This window comes from Trichosurus vulpecula, chromosome 7 (assembly GCF_011100635.1).
Source record: "Trichosurus vulpecula isolate mTriVul1 chromosome 7, mTriVul1.pri, whole genome shotgun sequence".
NCBI lineage: Eukaryota > Metazoa > Chordata > Mammalia > Diprotodontia > Phalangeridae > Trichosurus > Trichosurus vulpecula.
In genome coordinates, this window is record NC_050579.1 from 263,360,608 (window position 1) to 263,375,534 (window position 14,927).

The 14,927-nt window shown below is 46.8% G+C and overlaps 2 protein-coding genes across 2 annotated transcripts; one reads left to right on the forward strand and one right to left on the reverse strand.

The window, feature by feature from the left end:
- The first annotated feature begins 45 nt into the window (after positions 1–45).
- On the forward strand, positions 46–10,132 carry MCM7 (minichromosome maintenance complex component 7). The gene is made up of 15 exons (XM_036767611.1): positions 46–231; positions 1,448–1,527; positions 3,599–3,763; positions 3,885–4,009; positions 4,092–4,272; positions 4,647–4,784; positions 5,091–5,240; positions 5,355–5,469; positions 5,566–5,697; positions 6,131–6,214; positions 7,086–7,479; positions 7,768–7,851; positions 8,517–8,685; positions 9,567–9,676; positions 9,770–10,132. Exons 1-15 carry the CDS (start codon positions 201–203, stop codon positions 9,978–9,980), a joined length of 2,169 nt encoding a protein of 722 aa, XP_036623506.1. The 5' UTR covers positions 46–200; the 3' UTR covers positions 9,981–10,132.
- A 146-nt stretch (positions 10,133–10,278) lies between these two features.
- On the reverse strand, positions 10,279–13,782 carry COPS6 (COP9 signalosome subunit 6). Its single transcript, XM_036767612.1, has 10 exons — positions 13,300–13,782; positions 12,963–13,088; positions 12,482–12,613; positions 12,186–12,274; positions 11,635–11,697; positions 11,484–11,531; positions 11,235–11,349; positions 11,052–11,144; positions 10,789–10,889; positions 10,279–10,600 (listed from the first exon to the last, which is right to left on the reverse strand). Exons 1-10 carry the CDS (start codon positions 13,427–13,429, stop codon positions 10,460–10,462), a joined length of 1,038 nt encoding a protein of 345 aa, XP_036623507.1. The 5' UTR covers positions 13,430–13,782; the 3' UTR covers positions 10,279–10,459.
- Between the last annotated feature and the right edge of the window lie 1,145 nt (positions 13,783–14,927).

Consider the following 14,927-nt stretch of genomic DNA (forward strand, 5'->3'; position numbering starts at 1 on the left):
CTCCTTTCCCTATTGGCTCTAACGAGGAGCGTCGGTCACGTGGTCAGGGACGTTTCGCGCCAATTTCGGTTGCTCCCCCGAGTTTGTTGCGCGCCGGTTCTTCTCTTTTCCCCTCTCAAGATCCCAGCAACAGCTTTCCGCCGCGGGGCCGCTACTCCTGCTCAGGACGCCACCACCCCCACCCCCTCCGTCCGGCAGCTATGGCTCCTAAGGACTACGCGGCCGAAAAAGGTGAGGGGTCGAAGGGGGCGCAGCAAGAACCCACGGCGGGAGCCTAGGGTGCTAGAAGCTGAGAGAAGTGGGGTAGGGGCTGGGCTACGAGGCGGGGAAGGCGATTCAGGGGCGTAGAATCAACTTAACATGATGAGAAGGGAGACGTAGGACTTGGGGGGCGCAAGCAGGGGGTACTTAAGTGCCGGAGGGGGTGATTCTGGGGGGACTCGGGAGGGGCACGGCCAACTCAAAGGAAAAGGAAGGACTTTGGGGACGGGAGCGATAGAGGGGCCCGGGACGCTGGGGAAGGGTTTTGGAGGGCAGGGCAGGGGCGGAAACTATCCCTCCCCCCTCTGCGGAGGCCTTAGCGTCAGGCTCTGTTCTCGGAGCAGCTGCGCATCCTGCCATCCGACTCTGTGACTACGGAGTCCTTCCTTGAGCTCAAAACCCGGGACACGCAAGAGCCCCTAGCATTGGTTAAGGATCTGGCCGCCTAGACGGAAGTGACGTTTGCGGGCGGAAGTGCGGTGCTTGTGTTCGAAAGTACTACTATGTAAATAATCTCCTTCCGCGGGGCGAGCCCCGATGAGGTCCAGAGAAGTTGAGGGAGGGCCCTAAGTTGGGGCAGCAGCCTGAAGAACTTATGGATAGGAGGTTGTTGAGGACTCAGGGTAGTGTCCAGTCTGCCCGGGATCTTGGACACTCCCCTGGGCAGAGTGATCTGAGGTCCAGAGGGTCAGTGGAGGGGGGTGTGGTTGTGGTTGGCGCCATGTGCTTCTTTGTTTACAAAGAATGGAAACTGTTGGTACCAGTAGGGACTCAGTGTAAAAGGTAAGGCAGGAGTGATGGACGGTTTTTTTCGCACTGAAAAGAATCTTTTGAGGATTGGAGGAAGCAGAATAAAAGTTTCGTTAGGAGTGGGAAGCTGAAGACTGGGAGACTTGTGGGAGTCTTGGAGATTTGGAAGAAATCGAGTAAGGAGAATATGACTGCAGCAAAAAGCAAAGAAAAGCCCAGTCTTGGATAGATGAGTTTCAGTGGTACCCTTGGGGATAAATGATAGTGACCCAACCTGAGGGGATATACCACCTGGTAATCTTTCTTCCTTAATTCTTTCAGAATTAGATCTGTGATGACAACTTCTGGTCAGTTTGTTTAGATCAAGAATAGTACCAAGGGGTTCCATAGGGAGGACTAAGAAGGAAAAAATAATTTTCTGTCTTTTTGCTAACAGAGAAAGCTAAGAGGTTTCTACAAGAGTTTTACCAGGATGATGAGTTTGGCAAGAAACAATTCAAGTATGGGGACCAACTGGTGAGTTCAGGGATGGGTGATCAAAGGGAAAATCAGGACAGGTGCACAGATCAGGGATGAGAATTGAGAGATGGTTCATTCTATATGCTTTCCTAGGAGTAACTGGACTGCAGAAGCATGACTTACTGGGGGCCGTGGGTCATGGTAGTTCTCCAGAGTTTGGGCTCTGTTGGGATAATGATGGACTGATTATGCAAGGCAGGGAGCCACTAGGATAAATCACATGAGTGTGAAGTGGGAAGACATATGAAAATGAAGATTACTTTCAAAAACTACATTAAGGTCAGAAAAGCATATTTCCTGTGGCACTTAGCTTATTATGTATATTTTTGGTGATTTTTTTTTTTGAAAACCCAAGTCATAACAGTGAGAATTCAAAGTTAATGCCGTATTACACAGTGAAGGTTCAAAGTCTCCATTGAGTAGGCACATGAGGAGTGAAATTTTAATTTCTTGCAGAGGTGTCTAAGATTTAAGGGATGTTTTGTAAACATTTACAAAGGGAAGTGGTGCTCTCGAAGGGTCTTTTATAGACAGGGTTACCAGGTTAGAAGAGAGGGGTGCCTTAAGAATAGCTGACCTAGATTTCAGCAATGTTTCAACAGAACCCTTTATCCTATGAATAAAAGGCCTTACCTACTGTATTTAGGTAGATTTGGAACCTGTTCAGTCACCTAAACATATGATCTATGGGTTCCTTTCATCTGGGGAGATCTCTAGTGAAGTGCCCCAGGAATCTGTCTTTGCCTCTGTGTTGTTCAGTATTTTTATTAGTAATTTGGATGAAGACACACAGAGCATGCTCACCAAATCTTTCAGGTGACACAAAGGTGAGAATGATAGGATATTTAGTTATAGAATTAAGATTAAAAAAAAATATCAACTGGGTAAACTAGTGGGCCAAATCTAATAAAATGCTTTTGGATGTCAATCAGCAAGCATTTATTAAGAGGTTAGGATGGGTAGACATTCACATCAAAAAGATGGAGGTAGAGGAGGTTTTAGTGACCTGAAAGCTCAATATGGGTCAGTACAGCACGGCATCACCCAGTCTATTGTCCTCAACTCCTCTATCTCTAGATGAGTGTAGGGTTCATGGTGCTCAGGATTGATGAGAAGAAAAATCTTGGCAGCTGTGTAAGTGAAAACTAAAATACAGGTGTTGTTTAGAAAGGAAGCCAATAAAGTGGGTTTCTGGTGAATTACCGATGGTATCATTTTGTTGGGAAGAGTAGCACCTTTTTTTGGATTGATAAATAATGAAAACTGGAAAGTTTGATGCAATCATTAAGAAAAGCATAATATCCAGAAGAAATTGATAATCTTACTGTTCACTGTCCTCACACCACATCTAAAAGTATTGTATTCAGTTTAGGAAGGTCAAACTTAAGACTAGAGAAAGATAATAAGGATGATGCTGAGGTCATGTCATAAACATATTTATTAAAAGAATTCAGGATGGTTAAGCTATGGAAAAATACTTTAGGGAGGAAATGAGAGGTAGTGCAGCAGAGCACTACACATGAAGTCAAGAAAACCTGGGTTCATATCCTGCCACTGATACTAGATATGTGACCATGGACAAGTCACCTAACTCTCTGAGCCTCAGTTTTCCCCTCCCCTGTAAATACAAGGATTGGATTAAATGGCCATACGGCCATTCAGTTCTAAATCTGTGATCCTAAGATAGCATCTTCAGGTATCTGAAGATCCATCATGTCGGAAAAGGACTAATCTTGTTTTGTTTGGTCTTAGAGGGCAGAATTAGGAGCAATGGGTTTGAGTTCCCAAGAGGTAAAATTGAAGCTTGGTATAAGGAAAGATTTCCTAAAAGTTAGGCTAGCTAAAAGTGGAACAGGCTGAGAGTAGATCTCACTGGAGATCTTCTAAGTGAAGAGCGGATGACCACTTCTTTGAGATGTTATAAAGGGGATTCCTATGTAAGTAGTCTATTAGTTTGGCCTTTCATTCTCTAATTGCCTAGTTTTACTTGACTAATTCTTATCTTTTGGGCTCTCTAAATGGAAGGTGACTGACCAGTAACTATGGTGTCTGTTTCCTGCACCTGCAGGTACGTTTGGCTCACAGGGAGCAAGTAGCTCTATATGTGGACCTGGATGACGTTGCAGAGGAGGACCCTGAGCTGGTGGATTCCATTTCTGAGAACACGAAGCGGTATACCCAGCTCTTTACTGAGGCCGTGCAGGAGCTGCTACCACAGTACAAAGAGAAGGAGGCAAGGGAGGCTGTGGGCAAAAGAGACATTCCATTTACTGAGAGTTTCTGCTTAGACATTGATGCCTTCTAAGAGGTCACATAAGAGTTTAGTGTTTTGACTTTTTATCTTTCTCCTTCAGGTAGTGAACAAAGATGTCTTGGATGTGTATATTGAACACCGGCTAATGATGGAGCAACGAAGCCAGGACCCTGGAGCCACCCGTAGCCCTCAGAATCAGTATCCCTCAGAGCTCATGTGCAGATTGTGAGTAGTCCCTGTGGGAAAGGAATGGGAGAGTCCTTCGTCCAAGGTCCTGATGCTGACGCTAGAACCTTTTCCTCCTCAGTGAACTATACTTTCGGAGCCCAAGCAGCAGCAAACCACGGGTGATTCGAGAAGTACGGGCTGATTCAATAGGAAAGTTGGTTACTGTGCGTGGGATTGTGACCCGTGTCTCTGAGGTCAAACCTAGGATGGTAGTGGCTACGTACACCTGTGACCAGTGTGGAGCTGAGACCTATCAGCCAGTATGTATTGAAGAGGAGCATGAAGAAATTGTAAAATAAACAATACTTACCTTTTTTTTTTTTGTTAGTTCAGATTTGGTCATTATGACTTGTAGAGCATGTCCATCTGCTGGTCCATCTGTAATTCCCTGTCTGCCATGCCCTCTTTAGATTTCAAGTGGTTTTCAGCTCTGTCATTTGTCAGGAAGCAGTTCACCTTTTGTTTCTTTTATTCACCTCTTATCTTTTTGTTGTCTGCTTCCCATTATCCCCTAAAGGGCCCAGGTTAATGTACTCTCCTAGTAGATTTATGAAGTGTGCTAAGGTGGCTTAAAGGTATTATTTCTATTTTCCCGTCTAACCTTGTCTCTATGCTTCTCCTTTCCCTATTGCAGATTCGGTCTCCTGTTTTCATGCCACTGATTATGTGCCCAAGCCAGGAGTGTCAGACCAACCGCTCAGGAGGACGGCTCTACTTACAGACTCGAGGTTCTAAATTCGTCAAGTTTCAAGAGTTAAAAATGCAAGAACATGTAAGTTTTAGTGATATGTGAACAATAATAGGCCAAGGCAAGACAGGACAGGACAGGGCATCTTACCTGATCCTGTACTTGCTTATAGAGGGGAAGGACTAAAAGAAATTTTTTTCCTTGACCACTAGAAGGAAGGGATAGAGCTGCACTATTAGAGAAGCTAGAGCCTTCCCCTTTCTGAAGGGGAAGTCTATCTCTGGTTGTATTTGGTTGAGTTAGGAGGTAAAGGGATGTGATAAGTGGGGAAATGGGAGAAGAGCATCTTGGATTTTCCTTTAGCTTGTATGTCTTTTCCCTTCTCTCCAGAGTGACCAGGTGCCTGTGGGAAATATCCCACGAAGTATCACAGTGTTGGTAGAAGGAGAAAACACACGGCTGGCCCAGCCAGGTGACCACGTCAGTATCACTGGTATATTCCTGCCAATGCTACGTACTGGATTCCGACAGGTGGTGCAGGTTAGATGATGAAAAGAGCAAACCCAGTCCATCTTCCCTCCTTCCCCCCAAATTACAAAGACAGTGTAGTTCTACTGTATTTAATACCATGGTCTCATTTTCTTCCTGTCTCAGGGCCTGCTGTCAGAAACTTATTTGGAAGCCCATCGGATTGTGAAGATGAATAAGAGCGAAGATGATGAAGCTGGAATTGGGGAGCTGAGCAAAGAGGAGCTGAGACAGATTGCAGGTGAGGAGAGCTAGTGAGGAAATGAAGTGAAAAGTGAGAATGGGAGAGTCAGAAAACTTGCAGCTTGTCATTTAAGACCTCATTTTCCTCCTTTAGAAGAAGATTTCTATGAAAAGCTGGCAGCCTCAATTGCTCCTGAGATTTATGGCCATGAAGATGTAAAGAAGGCACTGCTTCTCTTGTTGGTTGGTGGGGTGGATCAGTCGCCTCGGGGCATGAAGATCAGAGGCGAGTCTATGAAATGAGGCCAAAGTCAAGGTGGACTGCAGGGTCAGGGGTGGATGCTGTCAAACTTGATCATTGAGTCTGTTTTGTTTACATATACTTTGTTCTGAGAGGGTTCTACTGAAAGATGTGATATTGGGAAATAGCCATGTTAAAAACCAAAACCAAAACTACTCAGTGGGATTAAGGAGGCAGTCAAAGGGCAAATTGGAAGATAGGGATTGACATCCTCTTGGGTTATGATGATCTAGAAAATGGGGGTTAACATTAGGGGCACGGGGAGAATTCAGAAGGTGTAGCTCATTGAAAACAGGGATAGTAGGGGGGACCTTTGGAGGACCCTTTACCTATGACAAAGATAGTTCATTAGATGATTTCCAATCAGGAGCATAGCCATTTTATTATCTTCTCTACCCCCACTTTTCTTCCAAAACAGGAAACATTAATATCTGCTTGATGGGGGATCCTGGTGTGGCCAAGTCCCAGCTTCTGTCTTACATTGATCGTCTGGCCCCTCGAAGTGAGTCTCTTTAAACTCAGATACTAAAGATGTAAAGAATGATTAGGCCTGAATGTTGCATCTGTGGCTTTCTGAGAAATCATAACTAGAGTAGGCTTTGAGCAAATGAGAGGCAGAATTGGGGAAAATAATGGTGGCAGATTTTGATATTGCTTGAGTCTTTAGTTTCTTCAAATTAATGGTGGCAGATGAGGGATAGAATTGTTCCAGGTGTAGGGAAGGGAGAAGATAGAGATTTAACTGGGAGACCTGAGTTAAGCAACAGGTGTTTATCAAAGGTCTACTGTGTGTCAGCCACTCTACTGATGCTGGGGATACTAAAAGAAAAATTAAGCTGTCTTTGCGCAAAGGGCAGTTCTTTGGAAAGAATGTGTGTACCTACTATAGAAGGTAATTGGGGTGGGGGAGGTACTAGCTGCTGGGAATTATCAGGAAAGGCCTCCTATAGGAGGGGCAAGAGCTGAAACCAGGGATCTTTGGGGGGGGGGGACAGTAAGTGGGGTTAAGTGATTGGCCCACGATCACACACCTAGTAAGTGTCTGAGGCCAATTTGAACTCTTGTCTTCCTGACTCCAGGGTTGGTACTCTATCCACTGCACTCACTACCTAGCTGGGGAGTGCATTCCAGACATGGGTAGTCACCTGTAAAAAGACATGGAAACCAGGCATGGAATATCATATATGAAGCTGGTTTACTGTTCATGATGTATTTCTCTCCTTTTAGCCTATATCTCTCCAAAAAGTCTCTCCTTCCCTCTTTTTGCCTTGCTTTCCACCAGCTATGTTTTTGTCTTTCCCCATTTGTTTCTTGGTTTTGTTTTTTTTCTTTTGTAATCTATTTGTGTTTGTCTCTCTTTCCCTGACATTCAGGCCAGTATACAACAGGCCGAGGGTCATCAGGTGTGGGACTAACTGCAGCAGTGCTTCGGGATTCAGTGAGTGGGGAGCTGACTTTAGAGGGAGGTGCCCTGGTACTAGCTGACCAGGGTGTGTGCTGTATTGATGAGTTTGACAAGATGGCAGAGGCTGACCGCACAGCAATCCATGAAGTGATGGAGCAGCAAACTATTTCTATAGCAAAAGCAGGCATCCTTACCACACTTAATGCTCGATGCTCCATCCTGGCTGCTGCTAACCCTGCTTATGGACGCTATAACCCTCGTCGCAGCCTGGAACAGAATGTACAGCTTCCTGCTGCTCTCCTGTCCCGATTTGACCTGCTCTGGCTCATCCAAGATCGCCCTGACCGTGACAGTGACCTCCGGTGAGATTACCAGACTCCATTCCTCCTCACCTCTCCTTTGGAGACACCTGACTCGTCAACCTCTTTATATACTTTAGCCTTCAAGAAGCTGCTAGCTACTTTATCCCCCTGCTTCTAGCAGTGAACCCTTATCCACAAAGAAACACACCAAGTTACCCTTCTAGCCCTGCCTAGAAAGACAATGCTGAAATATTCCAGGGACATTTTTCCTTTGGGAGAATCTGTGGGAAATTGTTTTGAGTATGAATCCAGGGATGTTACTGATACCTTCTCTTCTCTTTATTTAAGGTTGGCCCAACACATCACCTATGTGCACCAACATAGTCGGCAGCCTCCCACACAGTTTGAGCCACTGGATATGAAACTTATGAGGTAGGAAAGCTTTTCCACTAATATGTATCAAGACATTCTAGTATAGTTTAAATTTCCCAGTTTCTATATGTGTGTATGGGGAGCTAGGTGGCTCGGTGGATAAAGTAATGGGCCTGGAGTTAGGAAGACTCCTGTTCCTGAGTTCCAGGCTGGCCTCAGACACTTATTACTAGCTGTGTGACCCTGAGCACGTCATTTAACTGTTTGCCTCAGTTTCCTCATTTGTAAAATGAGCTGCAGAAGGAAATGGTGAACCATTCTAGTATCTTTGCCAAGAAAAGCCCAAATTGGATCATGAAGAATCAGAAACTGAAATAACTGTATAACCACAGTGTGTGTGTGTATACGTGTGTGCATGCATGTGTAAAAAGTGCTGTATCATTATGTTGTATATTTCACACACATCTCTGGGACTATACTTAACCTGGGTCAGTAAGGACCCAGTCCTCTTTCGTACAGCAAGCAGCCCTCTTACATAAAGTTGATTCAACAGGATTTTTACAAATTTAGATTACTTGTCTAAAATGTCTCTGTATTACCCTACTTTGTGTAAGGTTTAGGGTTTTCAAATTATTGAGGTACACCTAGTATGCTGAGCATATAACTAGGTATGTATGGCAAATAGAACAGTCATCCTTTCCAATCTTTCTGCTAACCTTTCACAGGCGTTACATTGCTATGTGCAGAGAAAAACAGCCTGCAGTGCCTGAGTCTTTGGCTGACTATATCACAGCTGCCTATGTGGAGATGAGGCGTGAAGCCTGGGCCAGTAAAGATGCCACCTACACCTCTGCTCGGACTTTGCTAGCTATTCTTCGGCTTTCTACTGCTTTGGTACATAGCCTATATCTCTTATTTGAAAACTTAATTCCTGTGGGCTGTACCTTTTGTACCAAAGGCTCTGTCAGGGCTATTGTCCTGTGGGTACTTACTGTCTTGGCGGGGACCTGATATTCTTCCTGGTCAGTCTGAGTTACCCTCACAATGTGTATAAATACCAGCTGTTCTTCTCTCTCCCCACTGTTTTTTAGAGCAGGGGTTCTTAAAATAAAGTACAGAGGATTACCAAAAAAAAAAAGATTATGTTGAACTTAGGCTTTTTTAAAGTATATTTCATGGACTTCAAGTTAAGAACCCCTGCCCTAGGGCCACTGTATCCCAGATCCTAGGCCTCATCAGTCTTGGGGGGCTCCAAAGTGCTGTTCGTGCAGGTAGTGATAACCTGACCTACTGCTGAGCTAGCACTTCCCGAGCCCCTGAGACACTATACCCCTTGAATTCCTAGGATCCAAACTTCCAGTCCATTTTTCCTTTCCTTCCTTAATGCTCTAAGCTAAGGCTGGCTCCTTTGTAACTCAGGCCTTTGTTGTTGATAACTAGTTTATGACTTGATTAAAACTCCCCATCTGTTGGAATGGGTTTTGGGGTAGGTCTCTTCTCCTTTACAGGACATCTGGACTGGCCAGTGTTGAGAGGCGGAGACTTGGGCAATTGCTGAACACTGGCCTGGGCATTGCACTTGTCTCGGTCTGACAGTGCTGGCAAAACACTGCAAATCCTTGGGGGAGGGGAAAGGGGTTGAACTGGGGAGAGGGGTATCCCTAGCTCTTTTTCACATACACACAACCACTTGTGTAACAGCTCCTCTCTCCTAGGAGGTAGTGAGTTGCTCAACAAATTTCTCTTCCCTCTCCCTCTCCCCCCCACTTCCCTAGGCCCGACTTCGAATGGTAGACACTGTAGAAAAAGAAGATGTGAATGAGGCCATAAGACTAATGGAGATGTCTAAGGACTCACTGCTAGGGGACAAGGGGCAAGCAACAAGGTGAATACCTGGGGGGAGGAGGCCTTGTTATTTATGGGTCTTTAGATGGGTATTCAAACCAGTCCTTTGACCCTTCTCTACCCATCTCCTTAGAACCCAGCGACCAGCAGATGTGATCTTTGCCACAGTTCGGGAACTGGTCCCTGTGGGCCCAGGGAGCCAAAGCATCCGTTTTTCAGAGGCTGAACAGCGATGTGTGTCTAGAGGCTTCACACCTGCCCAGTTCCAGGCTGCCCTGGATGAGTACGAGGAGCTCAATGTCTGGCAGGTTAATGCTGCCCGAACACGGATCACATTTGTTTGACCTTGACCAGAGCTCCTCACTTTCTCAATTTCTAATGCCTAATGCTTGACTGCAGAAAAGTCCTCTGCCTAGGCCAGAGGGAAGTTTAAAACTGCCACAATGTATGTTTGTTACATATTCTCATTGCTAATAAAATGTTTATAGAACTCTAACTTGCAAAAAAGCCTAGAATTTCCTTTGGGTGTGGAATGGGGAACAACCCAACCACTTAAGGTTAGATCTTCTAGGGGTATCCCTGGCCTCAGAGCTTACCTAAAGGGACTCTAAACCCTAACTCCTTTTAACAGAGAGGACAGAATCATGAGAGGGGAGCTATTCCCCATTTATTAACAATTTGGGTGGAGGGAACCTATGCAGGCTTGAGGGCTTCTCTAAAGGGGAAATAAGCCACTTTCCTGCCTCTGGGGCAATTGTTTTCCTCAGTGAAGCAGATCTCAGCCCTTTGCCCTCACTTATTGTGAGGGAAAGGTTGCCCCCTTCTAGAAGAAAAGTCCTCGCATTCGTCTGCCGATGCCCTGGCGATCATACAGGACGTTGAACTTATTTACAAACTGGTTCATTGTGTTGCATGTTTTGGTGATGGTGCCAAGGTAGGCCATGAGCCCAACATCATTACATTGCTGGAAGGGAGGGGAGAGACAAAGCCTGGGTTACCTTCCAACCACTACTGTTCCCAAAGCCTGCAAAAACTTGTAGCTCAAGGGTCAGATGACAAGCCTATAGTTACCCTCCCAGGTAAAGGCTAAATGACATGCCCCTGCATTTATCACTAGTGAATCCATTTCCCAACCCCACAGGTTAGACTCACATCGTAAAAGTCTGTCTTGAACTTATCTGTGCTGAGCACAGGGAGGCAATGACACAGAGCATAGGCTTCACGTAGAATTTCATGATTAAAAGGAACCTCCCCTGAGGAGATACAGAATGAAAAGTATGAGACATTTATCTACTATTTCCAGCCCTTTCCCTGATAGGCTTTATTTATTGGAAAAGTGCTTTTTATTTCCCAAGGTTCTATTCCGGTTTAGGGAAATTTCCTTAAGAAACAGTTAAGGGACAAATTTGTCCTACCTGCTTCAGAAGCCTTGACGTATTCTAAGATAAGCTTGACCCGACTGTGCAGCATCTTGATGGCACTATGCTGGGCTATTAGGTGCTCTGCCACTGTATTGAAAGAGAGGATCAGAAGTCATAAGTTCCCACCTCTCAGGCTCCAGACAGTGGAAAGAATTCTTAGCAAGTCTCTCCACTCACCAGTAGAGTTCTCTCCACTACCTGTAGCTGTCATTCGAGCCACATGATCCACACCGATCCGCTCAGCCTCCTCTGTGGCTAGTGTGTAGGTCAGTTCAGCAAACAGCATTGTTGCCTGGAGAACAGGTTACCAAAGAGGTGGGAATGCTGAAGGAGAACATCATATGCAGATAGATACTAGAGGCTAAGCACAGGCAGAGGGAAGGAGATGAGCCATAGCAAAAAGACAGTCCTTGGGCAAGTAGTTACCTCTCCATTGATGATGTCGATGACAGACTCAAAAACACTGACTGGCAGCTGTTGTGAGAGACAATGGATCAGATAAAGGAGGAAACAGGACTGACAGTGAGGAACAGATGTACTCAACTGACAGGCCCAACCTGGGGTCTGGAACACTCACATCAGTGTGCTTGGTCATGGGATTTAGCTTCAGGAACAGAGGGCTCTCAATGATCTCACACACCTGGGGAGGGAAGGGAAGTAACTATACTATAGAGTCACAGAACATTAGAAGGAATCTGAGATCGCCTAATCCCCTCAATTTTACAGGTGAGAAAACAGACCCAGAGTTGGGACCCAAAAGTCAAGATCTAGGAAATACCAAGAACTTTGAAAAATGTTTTGTATGTGTTTGCTAGACAATGGCTATATATAAACCAGGCTCCTACATTTCTGTTCCAGTGCTATTTCTACTGTTTCCTAGAAATCCTTCCATATCCTCCCCTTTCCTCACGCCCATCCACAGAATCATTTAACATTAGAGCTGGAAGCCACCTTATGGATGATTTAGTCTAATCTTCGCATTTCACAAGAGTCTAAGGCCTTACAAATGAATGTCACACTCTGGTCTTTCCACTCACTCTCCAGGGTTCTATTATACCATCACACCTCTGCCCCACATCCTTCCCCGCCCAGCTCACGAGCAGCTGTCAGCTGTCTTAGGGATCTTACCTGCTTGTGCACGTGGATGTCAGAGGGATCTGGCGGACCCCCTGTGGTATACCAACCTAGAAACTCCAATTCCTTGAATACCTGCTTAACTGGGAAAGGGGATTCTTGATTAAAATTTCTTCTCACTCCACCCTTCCTTATCTGGACCTTCTTGGCATATTCTTTCCCGTCAGGTCCCCAGCACCATCCCAACCACGCTTCCATTGCTACATAAAACAGCGATCGTTTTTCCGCCCATCTCCCCCTCAACCTCCCGCGCAGCTCTTCCTTCCACCCCTGGCAGCCCCTGCCCTCACACTGCTCCTCCTTGGTGTAGTAATACTCCTTGTCAATGATGATCTTCTCCTCCACCGTGTGGGACAGCAGCTCGAACGAGTTCATCACCTCGATATTCCGTCCCTCCTGTTTGCCAATCAACGCCCCGATCACTAGGGAAGGAAGGGAGGCTGGATAAGAGGAAGGATCCAGAGCCACCGTCCATCACTGTAAGAGGCCCTGGGCTCACGGAGCTCTGGGATTCAGGCTGGAAGGGACCGACTGGGCCCGAGCCCTAACCGTGCAGATGAGAGAAGCGAGGCCCGGAGGGCTGGGATGAAGGTCGGGGCTCACGGCCCACAACAGACCAGGAAGTCCGAGCCCAGCCTTCCAGCTGCGGACAGAAAGGGAAGCTCCGAAGGTGGGGCTGGGGGCGGGAGCGGGGCACGGAGCAGCTCCCCGGGGGGTGAAGGAGCCCCCCCCCCCAGGAGCAAGGAGGCCCAGGCGCCGGGGCGCACGCACCCTGCACCGGCCGTCCCTCCTGCGAGCGCATGCGGATCCAGTGGTCGGAGATGTTGAGAATGACGAGGGGATGCAGGGCCACGGACACGCTGCCGGTCACGCCGGAGGCCATGACGCTGGGGAGCACTGGGGGCCGACACAGACACACACAGACACAGTGAGGGACGGGCCCGACTCTGCCCCACTCTTTACCCCAGCTCCCCCCGCCTCCCGCCACTTAAGGGGGCGCGGTGGTTTTATTTTCTCCATATGTCGGGCGGGGCGCGGCTCCCCAAGGAGCGGAGCATCTCCTCTAGGCAGCCGTGGGGTGAGGGATGCACAGAGGCGGCCCCGTTACCTGCGGCGTCCACCTCCATCCCGCTGCTCCCGCTAGCCCCGTTCGCAGCCGTGGACGCCATCTTGCCCGCGTCTGCCGGCCTCCGCGGCGCCGCGTCTCTCCCAGCTTCCGTAGGGGACCGGCGATGCATGACGCATGCGCAGTGGCTCTGGGCTGAGGAGCGCGCTCCTCGGTTTCTCTCGGTCACCGCTGGGTTCCCACCCCTTCTTTCGAGTCCTTGGCCTAGTTCTAGAGCCCGGGAAGAAGCCGCGGTCGAAGGAGGCCGGAGGCCCCTCTCCCGACCGTTTTCTGGGAAATGGCAGTTTGCTGGGAGAAGTCGAAATGTGGCCTGGGGATTTAGTCGCCTTGTGTTGGAGGCATCGGGGTGACGATAACCGCCCCCACCTCCTGGGGGTAGGCGGGGCTGTGGAGGGGCATGCCTAAGGGGGCAGCTTGTGACCCAGGAGAAAAGAGATCATCCAACTGGGCTGCAGCCTGGGGCTCTCAAGTTCTAGGTGCTAGACCTAGAACTCTCATTGGTGTATCTCTCCCTCCTACACCCTCCCCCCCATCCTGGGACTTGCTTGTCACCCTAGGAGATGGAGATGGAGACGGTATTACTGCCACTGCGGTGCTAGAAGAGTAACTGAGGAAATGAACACCGACAAAGAGAAAGAAAACGATCGCTTCTTGCAGAACCCTTGGAAAACCCTAGAAAAAAAATCTAAAAATTAATTCAAACTAACCAGCAATGCGGCCGGATGCCAAATAAAGACACAAAACCATTCTCTATAGGCTGCTAGGTGGCGCAGCGGATACAGCGCTGGACCTGAAGTCAGGGAGACCAAGATGCGAGCCTTAGCTGGGTGACCCTGGGCAACTCCCTTAAACCTCTGTCTGCCTTAGTTTTCCTCATAGGTAAAATACCTCCCGGGAGCGTTATGAGGATAAAGTGATTTAATATTTGTAAAACATTTTGCAAAGCTTTAAGCTGTATGTAAATGGGCATGTGACTTGAATATAAACCAATTAGAGGAAGGAGGAAGAAATTGCCTTTTAGATCTCTGCGTAAGGGAAGATTTCATAATCAAGAGGCAGAGGGTCACAAAAAAATTAAAAGTACCTGAGTATATAAAAATAAAAAGGTTTTGCAGAAACAAAATTAATGCAGTTAAAATTAGAAGGGAAACCAGGTAAGGGGGAAAAATCTTTGCAACGTGTTTCTCTAATAAAGGTCCTATATTCAAGGTATATAGGGAACTGATTCAAATTTAAAAGACCATTACCCATTAAATAAGTGGTCAAGGAATATGAATAGGCAGTTTTCAAAGGATTAAATTCAATCATTATAGCCCTATGAAAAAATGCTTCAAACCACTAATAGAGAAATCACATTAAAGCCACTCTGAGTTTTCATCTCACACATTTCAGATTGGCAAAGATGGGAAAACAGGAAAATGACAAATGGAAGAGCTGTGGAAAAATGGGTATGCTACAGAACTGTTGGTGGAATTGTGAATTCAGGCAACCAGCAATTTGGAGCCATGCCCCAAAAGTTACTAAACTCTACATACCCCTTAGATCCAATGATAATACCACTAGGTATATACTGCCACAGAAATCAAAGAAAGAGGAAAATAAATCATGTA